The sequence below is a fragment of the Peromyscus eremicus genome, chromosome X (assembly GCF_949786415.1).
Source record: "Peromyscus eremicus chromosome X, PerEre_H2_v1, whole genome shotgun sequence".
Classification (NCBI taxonomy): Eukaryota; Metazoa; Chordata; class Mammalia; order Rodentia; family Cricetidae; genus Peromyscus; species Peromyscus eremicus.
Genome location: NC_081439.1, coordinates 133931324 through 133946615, shown reverse-complemented (window position 1 = coordinate 133946615; position 15292 = coordinate 133931324). Strand labels below are relative to the sequence as shown.

At 36.2% G+C, this 15292-nt stretch overlaps 1 protein-coding gene across 3 annotated transcripts in view; it reads right to left on the bottom strand.

Moving 5' to 3' along the window:
• Vamp7 (vesicle associated membrane protein 7) overlaps positions 1-4600 on the bottom strand; it is a 58142-nt gene extending 53542 nt beyond the window's left edge. For 2 of the 3 annotated variants that reach the window (XM_059250908.1, XM_059250910.1), the window contains exons 1-2: positions 4450-4600; positions 1976-2033 (exon numbers count right to left, since the gene is read on the bottom strand). In XM_059250908.1, the coding sequence (XP_059106891.1) occupies positions 1976-2033; positions 4450-4595 (204 nt within the window). In that variant the 5' untranslated portion in view covers positions 4596-4600. The remainder of the gene's footprint in view (positions 1-1975; positions 2034-4449) is intronic. The other variant, XM_059250909.1, reaches the window with a different exon arrangement.
• Between the last annotated feature and the right edge of the window lie 10692 nt (positions 4601-15292).

The following is a 15292-nucleotide window of genomic DNA, read 5'->3' as shown; positions in this document are numbered from 1 at the left end:
TAGAAGGGACCACATGACCCCTCTCTCCTCTCCTTTTAAGAAGTCATGTAAAATGGCAAGAAGCATTGGCCTGAACAGCCCAAGGTCATGGGCAGAGCAAATACCACTACATAGTACACTGTTATTTTCATAATTCTTTAGGTTAAATTTCAATTTTGAATGGAAGTAACAAAACAAAGGAATATTAAACAGTACCTGTAGCTTAGTCATCTCCAGAATTATTTATTAATATGATATCATAGTTACAGGTATTTTGAAATAGACTACATGCATCAACATTTCAAAAGTATTATTAGGGTGATGACCAGGTGTTGTCAATGAAGTCATAAAGAAGTACATTCATTAATGTAGCCTTTAAAGTATATTGAGTGTTATACATAAGTAAAATTGATTTTGTTTAGACTCCTCTGTGTTCTAGTTCATACAGTTAACAACATTCTCAGTGTAACCACAGTGACAAAGGAGTCTGTGACAAGAAAGTTTAACAACATTGATTTATAGAAATCATGTTAATTCCGCCGGGCGGTGGTGGTACACGCCTTTAATCCCTGCACTCGGGAGGCAGAGGCAGGCGGATCTCTGTGAGTTCAAGGCCAGCCTGGTCTAGAAAGTGAGTTACAGGAAAGGCGCAAAACTGCACAGAGAAACCCTGTCTCGGAAAAAAAAAAAAAAGAAATCATGTTAATTCCATGACTGTCAGAGAACAGCTTAGAAATAAGCACATGGCCAGTATGACATGAAAAGAAGTTAACTTCAAAAGAAAGAAAGAGGCATATTTTCCTCATTCCTACAATAAGAGATCAAAGTACACAGTCTCTCTTCTTTGTACATAAATAAATAGCCATGTAGATACATGCAACCATAAGGGGAACTTATAAGAAACTAACGAGTAAAGAAAAGGAAAGAATGTTCCTTGATGACATTATTACTGATCATTCTGGGCTTATAGCCAACATACACAGATAACAACCTAACCAATGTAAACTACACATTTACATAGTTGATCATAATGTACTATGATATTGTTTTTCTAAAGAATAGATACATAAAAATTTATTAAATATTTAAATAATTAATTCAATATTCAACATTTTGAGAAGCTTTAATAGCAATCATAATCATTAGGTAGAGAGAGGCCAAACTGGCTATCTCCAATTTAGGGAACCACACAGAAAGAGGGGGAAGAAGAATTGTAGGAGTCAGAGGGGTTGAGGATACCAGGAGAACATGGCCCACAGACATTAACTAAGTAGGGCTCATTGGGGCTCACAGAGACTGAAGAGGCAATCACAGAGTCTGCATGGGTTCATACTAGGTCTTCTGCATATACATTATGGTTGTTAGCTTGGTGTTTTTGTGGGAATCCTAACAGTGGAAGTGGGAGTGTTCCTGACTCTTTCATCTGCTCTTGGTACCCTTTTCCTTCTACCGGGTTGCCTTACCCAGCCTTGATATGAGGGTTTGTGCCTAGTATTATTGTATCTTGTTATGTCATGTTCAGTGGATAGCCCTGGGAGGCCTGCTCTATTCTGAAGGGAAATGGAGCAGGAGTGGATTTGTAGGAGAGAGGAGGTGAGGCGGGGCTGGGAGGAGTAGAGGGTAGGGAGAAATGGAGGGAGGGGAAAGTACAGTCAGAGTGTATTCAGAACAAAAAATAAATTTTAAAAAATTCAAAAAATTATTTAAAAACAAAAAACAAAAACAACAATCATAATCATTAATATCAATTTCAATATACTTACTGTATGGTGATAAATGTTCAGAGAGATTAAGCAGAAACTATCAAAACTGAACAGAGTAATATTTTCAAGTATCAAAATTTGTCATAAGATGCTCTTTACAACAAATGCAAAGGGCAAAAAAAATTTCCAGCTACAAATTTTTTATCACTTTTACCCACTATAGGTATAGATAATTAATAATTGACTGTATTAGTATACATAGTGAAATAGCAATATATCTTCAAGTTACTTACATCATCAGTGATACAAAGATACACAATCCTGTCTTGGCAGATGTAATGAAACAAATAACTGTAGAATAAAAGATATAAAATGTATTGTGGTTTTAAGCATCATCTATTTCACTTCTAAGTTCTATCTATATATAAGCCAGTTCAGTATGTCCAATTTCACTATACTGATTACAAATACAATCCATTCTCATCCTCCCCTACCCTATACATTTCTATCTCTAGTTAAACTGACAGGAATGAATAAAACATGAAAAGAAGTCCTCCTTCCTAAATATAGTAACATGTACATTAACCATTAAAATGTTACATACAAAAACATAATTGGATTCTTAGGGCCTAAAGAAGAGATGGTGCCTTAGAAGGAACACACAATTAAAATTTATCCCCAGTGGGCCACAGGGTTTTTGTTTTTGTTTAGCTTTTTCCTGTATGGTAAATACCTTTGCTACCAAATTCTCAACAATAACATTTGAGCATCTGCTTTGAACTAGTTAATGTGCAAGATAATAAGGATATGGAATGTAAAACCATTAGCCCCACTTTTTTAAGGATTGTAGTGTAAAGGAATAACAATGCGGCATAGCAAACAAGATAATAACGAAGTTGAGGGTAGTATAGAGTAAGCAGGTAATGGAGATGTATCAAAGGGTGAAAGTGATATATGGTCTGAATTCTAAAGAATAAGTAATAGAGAGGAATGCAAAGAATAAGCAAAGAATATACAAAAGTGCAGAATTAGGCAGTGTAAGAATGTGGAGATAAAAAGAACACATAATAGATATAGGAAAGTAAAATCTGTTCACATGCCAAAAGTATACAACATGCAGGGAAAAAGTAATTGCCTGCACTTACTCCAATAAAAGGTGAGAATTATTACAAATGTTATGAAGAAACAAAGAAATTAGAAGAGTAATAAGTTGTTAAGTGTGGGTGGAAAACAAAAATGAGGACTAAAGGAGTAGAAGATGAGGCAACTGAAGAAAAAATGGAGATAGAGAAGAAATGGGCTGATAAACTTGTAGAAGAAAGGTAAATATTTGGTGAAGAAGTGAAATACGATTCTGAAGTTTTAGGCTTAGCTAGCTGAATGTCTAGTGAAAGTACTCAATTTATATGATGTGGATATTCTTATTTTGGTACACAGAAGTAAAAGTTATCTTATTGAGATGACAAATATTATATGACTGAAACTAGGGCAGAAGTTTAAAAAGAAAAAAAACTCAGTGATTAAACTTCACCTAACAAACATGGGAGGAGCAGGTGAAGACTTGGGTAGACATCACATTATGTATAAAATATTTTCTTCTACTAAAACTTACATTTTACTTATATTTCCTAGCCTTCCTTGTAGCTAGATGTAGGTATGTTACTAAATTCTGGTTCTTATAATATAGTGGAAGATATAGTCCCTTCCTCCAACTAAAAGAATTCTATATTTTTTTCAGCAGTGATAGCAAAGCTACCCCACTAGCTCTGAACCACTCATCGCTGGACTATTTCATATACATCAATTTTGTATCACAGTGTCTTCTCACAGTAGCTTTAACTAACTTGTAAAGGGGCTTAACCCTAGAAAATAATAAGAATTTCCTGACATAAAAATTAAAAAAGTAAAGATTAAGTAATAAAATATTTTAAGCATCAATGAGGATGAGTAACATGATTACTAGGATTTCCCATCTATGTCCTCTTTAATATGCCACCATAGTGATCTTTATAGAGCAAAAGCTGACATATCTTAAACACCTTCAGTGCCTTTCTACTGCCTACAGGTAAGTCTAAACTCTTAATATGCCCTATGAAGCCATGCATGACTTTCTCCTACCCAGTTTTATCATCATCATGCTGGGTACTAGCCACAAAAAATGACTAACAATGTCATAAATATGACTGCATAACTCTGTTCCTTCTAACTTAGAATGCCACTATTTTGTAGTCTCTATTATACCTACCTACAGAGTTCATCATCAAACCATAATCTTTATGAAGGCAAATACCACATTTCTTGTCATATCACTTTCAACATGTAAAGTGCCTATCATTAGCTAAGTACTATGTTAATATTTACTAAAAGAATGAAAAAAGAATACTGTTTATATTATCTGTATCATTCCACATATCTTAGAACTCTATAGTAAAGCCGTTTTATATGTAACATCTCCATATCTTTCTTTAATATATCATTTCAATGATAGGATAAAATAATAAGTTAAATTAATAAGTAACAAAACCAGAATTTACTGTTTTGAGATAGGGTTTCATTCTGTGGTTTAGAGCCTTGAACTCACAGTGGGATCTAGTAATGGGATTATAGGCATGAGCTATAGCCACATTGCCTAGCTTAGCACCAGAAATTTTCTAAGCTGATCAAATTATTGTTTTGTCAAATTAATCTACCTAAAAGCTTACTTTCTACTGTTTTTATTACAATAAAATTCTTTCCTTCCCTCTACCACATGCAGATCAGAACTCACTTGCCATGTGAGTAAGTTAGTTTATTATTTTCAGAGGGTATCTTAGCCAGAATCTGCTCTGTCACCTCCAGGAAGTTTCCTCCACACCAAGCATGTTTGGCAAGGATAGTAGTTCCCCTGGCAACAACAGCAAAAAGAATGGCCATGACTTCAATCTATTAAAAGTAAAAAAAGGACACAGATTTAGAATATTACTTAGGCATGAGCTTTCAAAAGTAAACAATATTTATCTACATCCATCTAGAGATAGTACTGAACAAGCCACTACAGTATAAAAATCAATGAAGACTTAATAGGAACTGAGGACACAGCTCAGTGATATAAAGTATGCTTAGTATGCCTGTAACCCTAGGCTTGATCCTCAGCAATAAGGAAAAAAAGAGAGAACCTCAAGATTTTCTACAAGCTTATGACTTAAACTGCTTATAGTTACATATCAGTGTACACACAGGATGTATTTATAAATTGTATAGCAGAAACTGATACTCTTTTGAAAAACAAAGGTCATAGATAGCAAAGTAACATAAAGATGCCATCTCAGTTTAATGAAATAATCTCATCCTGAAAATTTATCTTAGAGAAATAGTTTAGCAGAAACTAGATGCTAGATTCATGATAACAGTAACAACAACCCATATTTATTAAGTTTTCACCTTGTAACAGACATCAGTTTAAGTACTTTATAATTAACTCATTTAATCTCCACAACTCAATGGGATTATATCCAGTTACAGTGCTATCATAGATAAGGAAACTGACCCCATAACTATTTTTCTCAAGATTACAAAGCTACAGTGATAGGGTGATTTAAACCCAGACAGTGTGATTCTAGAACACACATGACTATATAGAACCAGTAATATTTATATCATATAATTTATGCCTCTAAGATAATTACCTCTAATATAAAAGCATCATCCATAAAAGAAACCAAATTAAATTAATACAAAGCTTCCATAAAAGAAGAATGATTTTATAATTTATGGTAGGACCTTCATAAATAAAATATTACCAAAACAATAGGGCATGAGTTAAAAATTACTTTCCTAAAAAAATTACTTTGCTTCCATTTGGATATGAATACGCTTATTTTTCCCTCAAACAGGGCAGATTCCTCTGTTTCGTGGTTTAAGATATAGAAATTAACAAATTAACTCTTCAAAGTAATCTAATTTAACATGTGTATTTTCACCAAGTAAATCAGTGGTCCTCAAAGTATAATGAGACTATAAATCACGTTGGGTAGCAGAATGAGTCACTTGACATAGTCTCTTAAAATCTGATTTTTAAGCCAGAGGTCAGATTCTCAAAACTGTAGTTAAATAACCTGGCCTGGATGAGCCTAGAAGAAAATAATTCACATAACCATACCTCACTATACGAAGTAGAAAACTATGAAGTGCCCGGGGTCAGGGAATCTGCTGAGCGCTGAATGGAATCTCAGCATTGAAGGACAGTACATAGAGCAAAAGGCATTCATCTGAACTTCTAGTAGGATCTCGTCTTCATTCCTACTGCCTGAATAAATTTGTTCCCTAGAGTTATGTCTTCAGCAGTTTTCTTTCCAGAGTCCTCTGTACAAATATGTAGGAAGTTACATTTTCCAAACCAGTGTCTCATACTTTTTATCTCCCTTGATCTAAAAGCCTCCCTTGACCATGTATCACCACTCTGCAGTTATTCTATTTCTTAGACTTTTGTCTATATATTATCTTTGCTTCTCTACCTCCTTTTAACTCAACTTACTATACTCTGGCTTTTGCCCTTAAAAATCTAATATAATGCTTCCTAAAATCACCAACAGCCTCCCTCTATGCTATAAAATGATCATTTTTCTATTATCACCTTACTTTATTTCTCAAGAATATTCAACATGCTAACTGATTCTCATTCTTGAAACTTTCCTATATATTTGGCTTCTCTGGCTTTCTTCTTGATGACTTCCCCCCGAAACGCAACACTAATCCCCTAACGGATTGATTCTATATCCTTTTATCAAAGATGAGCTCATGTGGATTTGACATTTAAAATATAATTCATAAAAAAATACATTGTATATAAAATAGGGCCAATGATAAACCCAAGACATAACCAACAATTAAGGGAAAGATAAAAGAGTAGACACGCACAAAGAAAACTCAAGAGGACCAACTGGGAAAATGTGGCCCAGAGGCCAAAAGGGAAAGAAAAATTTAAAAGGAACAAGTTTTAGTGGCTGGATGTGTTGGCTCATACACAGAATGAGGACTAGAAAATAGTGACTTCAATTTTAAAAGAAAAGAAGCTATTGCCTAGGGTCAAAGAGACATATAGTTGAGCAAATGAGAAAACACAGAGATACAGAAATAAGAATTCATATGGTATCCAGACAGAAAGATGAGACAGTGATAACCTTGGTCATTCTGCAACTTCAAGAAGAAAATCAAGGTTTGCAACAACATAAAAAAAGATTGTTTTCATCAGCTGTAAACTCATTATGAACCAAGGGCATGAGGTAACTGTTTAAAATGCTTAAATAATCATACGTTATGTTAAGAAATGGGGTAATTTGCTCTCTTTAAGTCCTATTACTATTCCATGCCATGCTGGTTAGACTGTACAGAGAACACTGAATTTAGTTCTAGGTATCTCAAGACTGAACAGAAGGGAGAGACTACATGTGAGAAATCTGGAGATTATGTCATATAAAGAATGGCTTGAGGAACTAAAGATAATTAAGAAAAAGAGAAGAAAAGGGAATGTAAAACGTTTTTAAAGTTTATATAAAGTGTGTATGTATTGGAATATAGAGCACACTTTTGAGGGTAAGATTGGGAACAGTGGATATAAGTTACAGAGAAGTAGTGCAATAAATAGTATAAAGAATAATTTTTCCCTCAATAAAAGTAGTTCTGAATTAAAATTTAAACTGTTAAATATTGCATATATAGCAACAAAAACCTGATTTTCTTTCCAGGTGTCACTAATAGGAATGTTTTTATGCTATCATGTATTACTAAAAAACTCCACCTACAGTCAAATCTTGCCTGCTCACACTGTAACTCTTTTGCAGTTGAATGTGTTACCATATTGATGTGTTGAAATAACAGAAACAACTGTAGCAGAAAGAACACTCACTGTATTTGAAATAAGGAAACATAGCTCTACTAATTATCAGCACTATGTGACCGTCTAATAAACTACAAAATGTTGTAACAAGTAACATTCAGAAAGAAAAAGCATGGAATAAACCAGATAGAGAAGCAAAATAACATAATGGAAATACCAGATTTTTCTCAATGCTGTTTCTCCCAATTCTCTTAAACATTTCTCACTTAGGCCAACAGCCATTATCCCAATTCTACATAGATCTTGCTAAGAATTCTAAATTAGTTTTCTGTGGCAGTCATAAAGATTACCAAAAACCAGGTAGATTACCACTGACAAAAATTTATCACCTCAAAGCTCAAAAGGCCAGAGGGGCAAAAATCAAGGTGTTGGTAGGGCCATGTTCCCTATGAAATCTGTAGGGAAGAATCTTTAGTCTCTTCTAGTTTCTGATAATTTGCTAGCAATTCTTCTTTGGCTTGCAGTTGCAGCACTTTAATCTTAGCCACTCTAGCCACATAGTGTTCTCCTGTCTTCACATAACATTGTTTCTGTGTTTCTTCTATCCTTATGAGACCAATCACATTAGTCAAGTGTCCACTGTACTCCAATATGGCCACATCTTTATTTACAAAACCCTATATGCAATAAGGTACCATGCACAGGTATCAAAAGTCAGGACTTCAACATAGCTTCATGGAGGACACAATTAACAGTACTCACTATTCTCCAATCAATCCTATTCTCCCTTTTCCATATAATTTACATCCCTCTAACTTGCCTCTCCTACTTCTAAAACTACCTACCTCATCTTTTTCCTCAGTGATTTTAGAGACTTGTTCTTATAGCTATGAGGCAATCTACTATAGTTTGGACTTAGAAAAGCCTGTTGTAGCTGGATGTGGTTGTGTACACCTGTTATCCTAGCACTTGGGAAGTAGAGACAGGACTATCAATAGTTCAGGTAAGTCTCAGCAATATAGTGAGTTCAAGACCACCCTGGATGTGACAGCCAAAGCAGTGGACAATGGAGTTATGAAACCGATTAAGAAAGGACTAAAGGAAATCATAATACAAAGGGAGACAGACATAAATAATACAACAATGTATAGAGAATAAATAATCTAAAAATAACCACAATTGTTTAAACTGTTCAAAATAAGATTATGTAATTATGATTCTAATCTTGAATGAAGACAAAGAATGACTAGGTACCAATCTATGTATCAGCATTTTCCTCAGTATACTGTTAACATTTCTCCTTAAAAGAGAAGTCAAAGTATTTGTTTTACCCTTTCTTTCCAATTCTCAGCACAATACCTAGCACAGAATGTTTACTGAACAGTTAAGTGAACACTGGGTGCACTTAAAATATTATAACTAGTAGATAACTATATTCTATAGAAACTGGCAAGAAGAATATTTTTTAAATACCAAACTCCCTAATTCAGGTGCGAGAGTTGACTGTTAGTAATCCAATCACCAACTCTTTAGTCTGAGACATAGCAAAAAATAAGTCAATGGCAGATAAACCACAAACTGTGGTTTATTACAATTTGTTAGATAACCTTGGAATGGATAGCAAAGAAAGAACACTGTAAAGACAATTAAAAGAAGGGGTGTTTATGAAAATTCAGGTTACAGATCAAGATTGCTCTTGTTGCTATCACAATTATTATTTCTCAGAAATGATCTGAAGTCCAACTCTCACTTTCTCAGGAAAGGATTTTATTTTGTCAAGCGAACTACCTTTAAAGTTTTCCATTAATTAACATACACCACCAAATTGATTTATTATTCCTACTTATCCCTGTTCCCCAAACATGTAAGTTCCTATATTAGTCATCTCCTATGTCTTGTTTACTACCAATGTATCCAATGCACTTAAAAGAGTATCTAGTATGTATTTATTCTTTAATAAATATATGTTAAGTACATTGCTTCCAGCCATAGCTATTCAAAGGGAAAGAATTTTCCAAAGAGAATTGGTGATGCAAGTCATAGAGTTAGATGAATAAAATCCCAAGGAAAAAAATCGATAATTCACTGGTTATGAGAGTCAGAGCCATATTGACCAAAGAGTCAAATACATAATCAATTTGGTAAATATTGGCCATCAATAAAAATAACAGTAACACACTCAAACAATAGGTTTGAGTGGAGATCTGCCTCCTGGAACTGAGAAAGAGGAATGTCAATACTGCTAAGGGTGTAAGGCGCGGGGGTGGGGGTGGGGGTGGGGAGGCTAGGAACTCACAACAAAGCACGGACAGAAGGAAAACATGAAGCAGAAAGTGATGTCGGTGATCATGGGTGAAAGAGTTTTTTTGGCTATAGAAAAGTCTGCAGAACGCGAATGAAAGAAACTTAATATTTTCCACCCTGTAATTACAACTTAAATGACGCGTTCTGACACTAACCCGAGACCTCTTCAGCAGCGTAAAACATATTTTGCCCAAACTGGACCTGCTCAACAATTAGAACTGTAGACAACAGAAAAATCCAAGTCACACTTGCCCTGCCTTTTGCTCCACCCTAGCACCTTCTAGTTTACACCTTCACTCTCTCTCCGGAATGTCTCCTCACCTCCCACAAAAACGCCCCACTTCTTTTACCTGTTCCGGTACCCTCTAGTGAGCACTCAAGCTCTTGGCCAAAGGGCGCAGGTCCTCCCAGTGTCGTCTAATGCCGGAAATCAGAGAAGGATGAGACCTGACGCCGCAGGCTTCCGTGTAAAGCGCCCCGCCTACGCGTGGCCTCCTGGGAACTTGAGCTCTCCTCCAATGGGAGCAGGTTAGAGGGCGGGATCTGAGACGTTCCCTACCCTCCGCACTTCCCGGGACCCATACTGCACTCTGGGAGTGGTAGTTCCGACTATAATGTCGCCACTTCTGCTTTATGTCGGATCAGCAGCTCGTAAACAACATCGAACGCTGTACTATATAATCCCAGGAAACGAGAGGATGCAAGACAACACAAGTAGTCTGCCAGTATAATCAGCAAGATAAATGAGGAATTGAGCTTTCCCCGCCATCTCCCCACTGAGTCTCAGAAGATAATGTCGCCTGTTCATAGACAAAACAGAATTTCTCTGGCAGGAACTCTTTACCTTCGCTATGAAAAAATTTAACTTTCTTGTGTTTCTCACCAATCATTTCCCCCATGCTTTAGCAGCAAAAATAACAGCAGCAGCAACAACAACAGTAATCAGCAGCAGCTTCTTTCCTGTGATTTGTGTCTGCTATGCTGTATCCTTTTCCTCCCTTGAAGAACTGTTTCTCATCACCACCATTACCGCCGCCGCTGCCCCCACAAGCCCTCTGCTTCCTTGCTCTTTAGTATCATCATTTAGAGACCCTGGAGTTTTCTCTTATGCAAAACATTCCAAAGTCACCTTTTTCAACCTCCCACTTCCAGTCTCCTCACCACACACAGACTTAAGCGAATGATCATTCTTCAACCTCTCCATTTCATACAAAGTTCTCTACAATGTTGCTAACATAAGTACTTTTTAGTCATTGTTATAATTCAGCTCTGCAAAATATATACTCTGAATATTCTCTCCTTTAAAATCTAGTCTTCCAAAGATACTACATTCACCAGGTTTGCTTCCCACTTCTATGCTAGCTCATTTGCTTTTGGAGTGTACACGTTGTATAGGCCTCTGCCCTGCACTTTGTTTTCTTATCCTTCACACACTTCTTGATGACATCAGCTATCCCCATTATGTTGCTGGCATTCGTATCTTGATGATTCTCATGAATACAGGAAGCCCACACAATACTCCTGAGACCCAGTGTCAACTGGACATCTTGGGTATGTAAAACTTAATAATAGTTCCCAATCTGTCTAATAGATTTCTACCTTAACCTGTTCCCTACCCTGTTTGTTTCTCTCCTCTAAATTCCATCTCAGTGAATAGCACAATCAGTGAATGGACAACTAATCAGCTGTCCACTCCAGAATGCTAGGTGTAATTTTGAATGCATGTATTTCCTCAAAGCTCATAGCTACACAATAAGTAATCCATATTCTAACTACTTAATATTTCATTTCACCCAGTTTCAGTTTTCTCATTCTTTTTCAAGGATTGTCAGTGATTAATGAATAATAATGCTAGGCAAGGGATAACATTACCTATAGTGTCTCATTGGAAATACAAGACCCTCCATTATCTGTCTTTTATTTACTTTTCTCTTTTTCTTTTCTTTTTCTGTACTATGGAGGTGGCCAGCATTCACAAGACCTACATAAGTTCAGATCAGACAAAATCCCAGCACTGATAAGGGAGAGTGGATACAAAGTCCCACCTCTAACCAAGAAGCTATTTGCAATTGATCCATGCTGGGAAAGGGAAAATCAGTTTTCTCCAATGAAGTGTCACTGAGCATATCAGCCACACTTCAGGCCAAAGGTAAAGGGCTTGGAAGCACCATATAGAGTTACTGGTGTGCATCTACATTGAAGAGACTAAAGAAGTTGGAGTCTAATTTCCACAATCACTACTCAATAAAAATGAAGCAAAATGAGACAACACACAAGAAATATTCTTGCATTTTCTATATTTGTTTTGAAAAGGGAAGAATAAAGATAGAGTGAGGAAAGTGTATTTGGATAAAAATATAGCAACAAAAGTTCAGCATTTTTATTTAAAACTTTTTAAAATTACATCTACTCTTTCATATGAAAGGGTGAAGCGGTGCATTTTTGGATTCAGAAGAGGGAGGATTCTTTCTGTTCTCTCTCTCTCTCTCTCTCTCTCTCTCTCTCTCTCTCTCTCTCTCTGTGAGTGTTATATTAGTTTGATATGAATTTTTGTTGTTCTATTTACTTTGCTGAATAAATGGAATAATTTTTTGTAATTCTGTTTGTAGTAGCCTTGTCCATAAGTATTAGTAATTTGAGTTCCATTAACTTAAAGATGAGTTAGGTCCTTATTTGTGTAAATATATTAGGTACTTTGATGTGTTATATTTCTGGAAAAATTACATGTAAAAGTTGAAGATATGGTTATTATAAAAATGTAGTATAGGAAAGACTATAATGGACAAACTGATATTTCCCTGAAAGCTTGTGATGTTTATAAAATGAACATACATGGGCCAATTGGATTTTCTGTGTACATATTGATTTTCTTGAAAGAAGACAGCCAGTTTTGAAGTTGTATAATAAGAAACAGTTCTTTGAAAACAATGCTTTTAAAAGCAATGTTTCACCTATCAGTAACCTTGAATAAATGTGTTGGCAAGTACATTTGTTGAACAGATATCTTCTTCATTGTCCAAGGCTTGTGTAAGCATTAGTGAAATGTTATATGTAAAGAATTAGGAATGTCCAGAGTAAAAATTAGATCAATAGGTCATTTGTATCATAATCAGTAACTAAACATCGAACTTGCAGGCAATATAGTCTTTTCTATACTACATTTTTATAATAACCATATTTTCAACTTTTACATGTAATTTTTCCAGAAATATAACACATCAAAGTACCTAACATATTTACACAAATAAGGTCTTACCATGACAAACAGGAAAGCATTATGAATTGACATTGTGAAAATTAGAGGAAAGGGTTTTGTAGGGACAGGGCAAAGACTTTAGAATCTTCAGCAAACCAACTGAACTTAGGCCATATTCAAGAAAAAAGATCAGAGGCACTTGGGATTAAGACAGTCTATTCTGTTTCCAATCAATATGTGTTACATGACTCACAATGCTACCATATGTTGTTCAGATCATCTTTCTATTTTACTATTGCATTCGTATGCCTTCTAATCATTGTATGAGATGATGAATGTAGCTAATGTCCAAGCAGTGTCTATCCTATATTTTGCTTGTAAGAAATACTTGAATAAATGAGTGTGATATTAACTATTCTCAGGTTCATGATCTTTCCTGTTCTTCACTCTTATTGAATGTATTGTCTAATAGAGGAGGAACAATATTAAGGAAATAAGGATAATCTTGCAAGTTCGTACTTTTTTTTAGTACTAGTATCTGCTGCTAATAGTTACTTATCTTCCCTGAAATTCAGTTGAGAACCAATGGTTTGACCCTTGTAGATTAAAACTAGAAAGGATGGGATGGAACAAGACATCTACTTTTTAAAATGCACAGTTCTGGCACTTAACCAGAACTTTTTATGTAGCAGCACTTTTGTTCTCAAGCATATATGATTTAAGAAGTCTCAAATTCAAGTTTCATTAAAAGTGCTGTGGAAGTTTTGTGTATAACAGCTTTAGGAGGGCCAGGTGTGGTGGCAAACACCTTTAATCACAGCACTCAGGAGGCAGAGACAAGCACATCTCTGTGAGTTTGAGGTCATCCTTATTTACATAGTGAGTTCCAGGACAGTCAGGGCTACACAGAGAAACCTTGTCTCAAAAGAGCAAAACCAAAAACAACAACAAAGCTGTTGGAGGAGAATTTTGATGAGTTCCCAGCAAATGCCAACAGGGAGGTCCTGGCAGTTGGCTAAGCTCAGGCCAGTCCCAACCTCCTGGAGAAAGCATGGTGGCATGTAGGCAGACATGGTGCTGGAGAAGGAGATGAGAGTTCTACATCTTGATATGCAGGAAGCAGGAAGTGAACTGGCTTAATCTTCTGAGACCTCAAAGCCCACCCCTCAGTGTCACACTTCTTCAAGCAAGGCCACACTTACTCCAACAAGGCCACACCTCCTAACAGTGCCACTCCCTATGGGTCAAGCATTTAAATACATGAGTACCAGGGACTGGGGTATTTCTGTGATGGGCCTGACCATGCTTTTGTTTGGAGGAATGTAGACTCTGGGACTTTGGATTAGAAAAGCAGCTGAATGATTTAAGTGGGGCTCAATGGGCCATACTAGTAGGTGTAGGAAGAAATTTCTGTCCTGCCAGCAACTCATAAATACCTGGCAGCCACTTCTCAAATTACCACACAGAGGCTCAGGCTGATTACTAACTAGCTCTTACACTTAAATTAACCCATAATTCTTTTTTTTTTTTTTTTTGGTTTTTCGAGACAGGGTTTCTCTGTGTAGCTTTGCGCCTTTTCCTGGAACTCACTTGGTAGCCCAGGCTGGCCTCGAACTCACAGAGATCCGCCTGGCTCTGCCTCCCGAGTGCTGGAATTAAAGGCGTGCGCCACCACCGCCTGACTATGAAATTAACCCATAATTCTTATCTATGTTTAGCCACATAGATAACAGTGGCTTGGTACCTTTTCTCAGTATGACATTCTCATCTTGCTTCCTCTGAGTCTGGCTAGTGAATCCTGACTCTGCCCTTCCTTTTCTCAGCATTCTTAGTTTGGTCACTCTGCCTGTACTTCCTGCCTATCTACTGGCCAATCAGCATTTTATTAAACCAATTTGAGCGACAAATCTTTACAGTGTACAATAGGATTATTCCACAGCAAGTAGGAGCATGGAAGACAGTGGTGCTGATAGTGATTTGAATTGTGGGGAGACTGACTTGAGATTTCAGAGGAGAAGAATTTTAGCATATGGCCTAAAGACTGTTCTTGTGACACTTTGGTGAAGAATATGACTACTTTTTACCCTTGTCCAAAAAATCTGCCTGAGGCCAAAGTGAAGGGTTTTGGGATTAATTGTGTTGGCAGAAGAAATCTAGAAACAGCCTAGTATTGACTGTGTCCTGCAGTTATTAGTGTTTACTCTTATGAAGATTTAAAATGAAAAGGAGCCATTTGAGCAAGTAAAAATACAAAATGTATAGATTGAGGAGAAAAAGAGAACCAGGAAGCAGAAT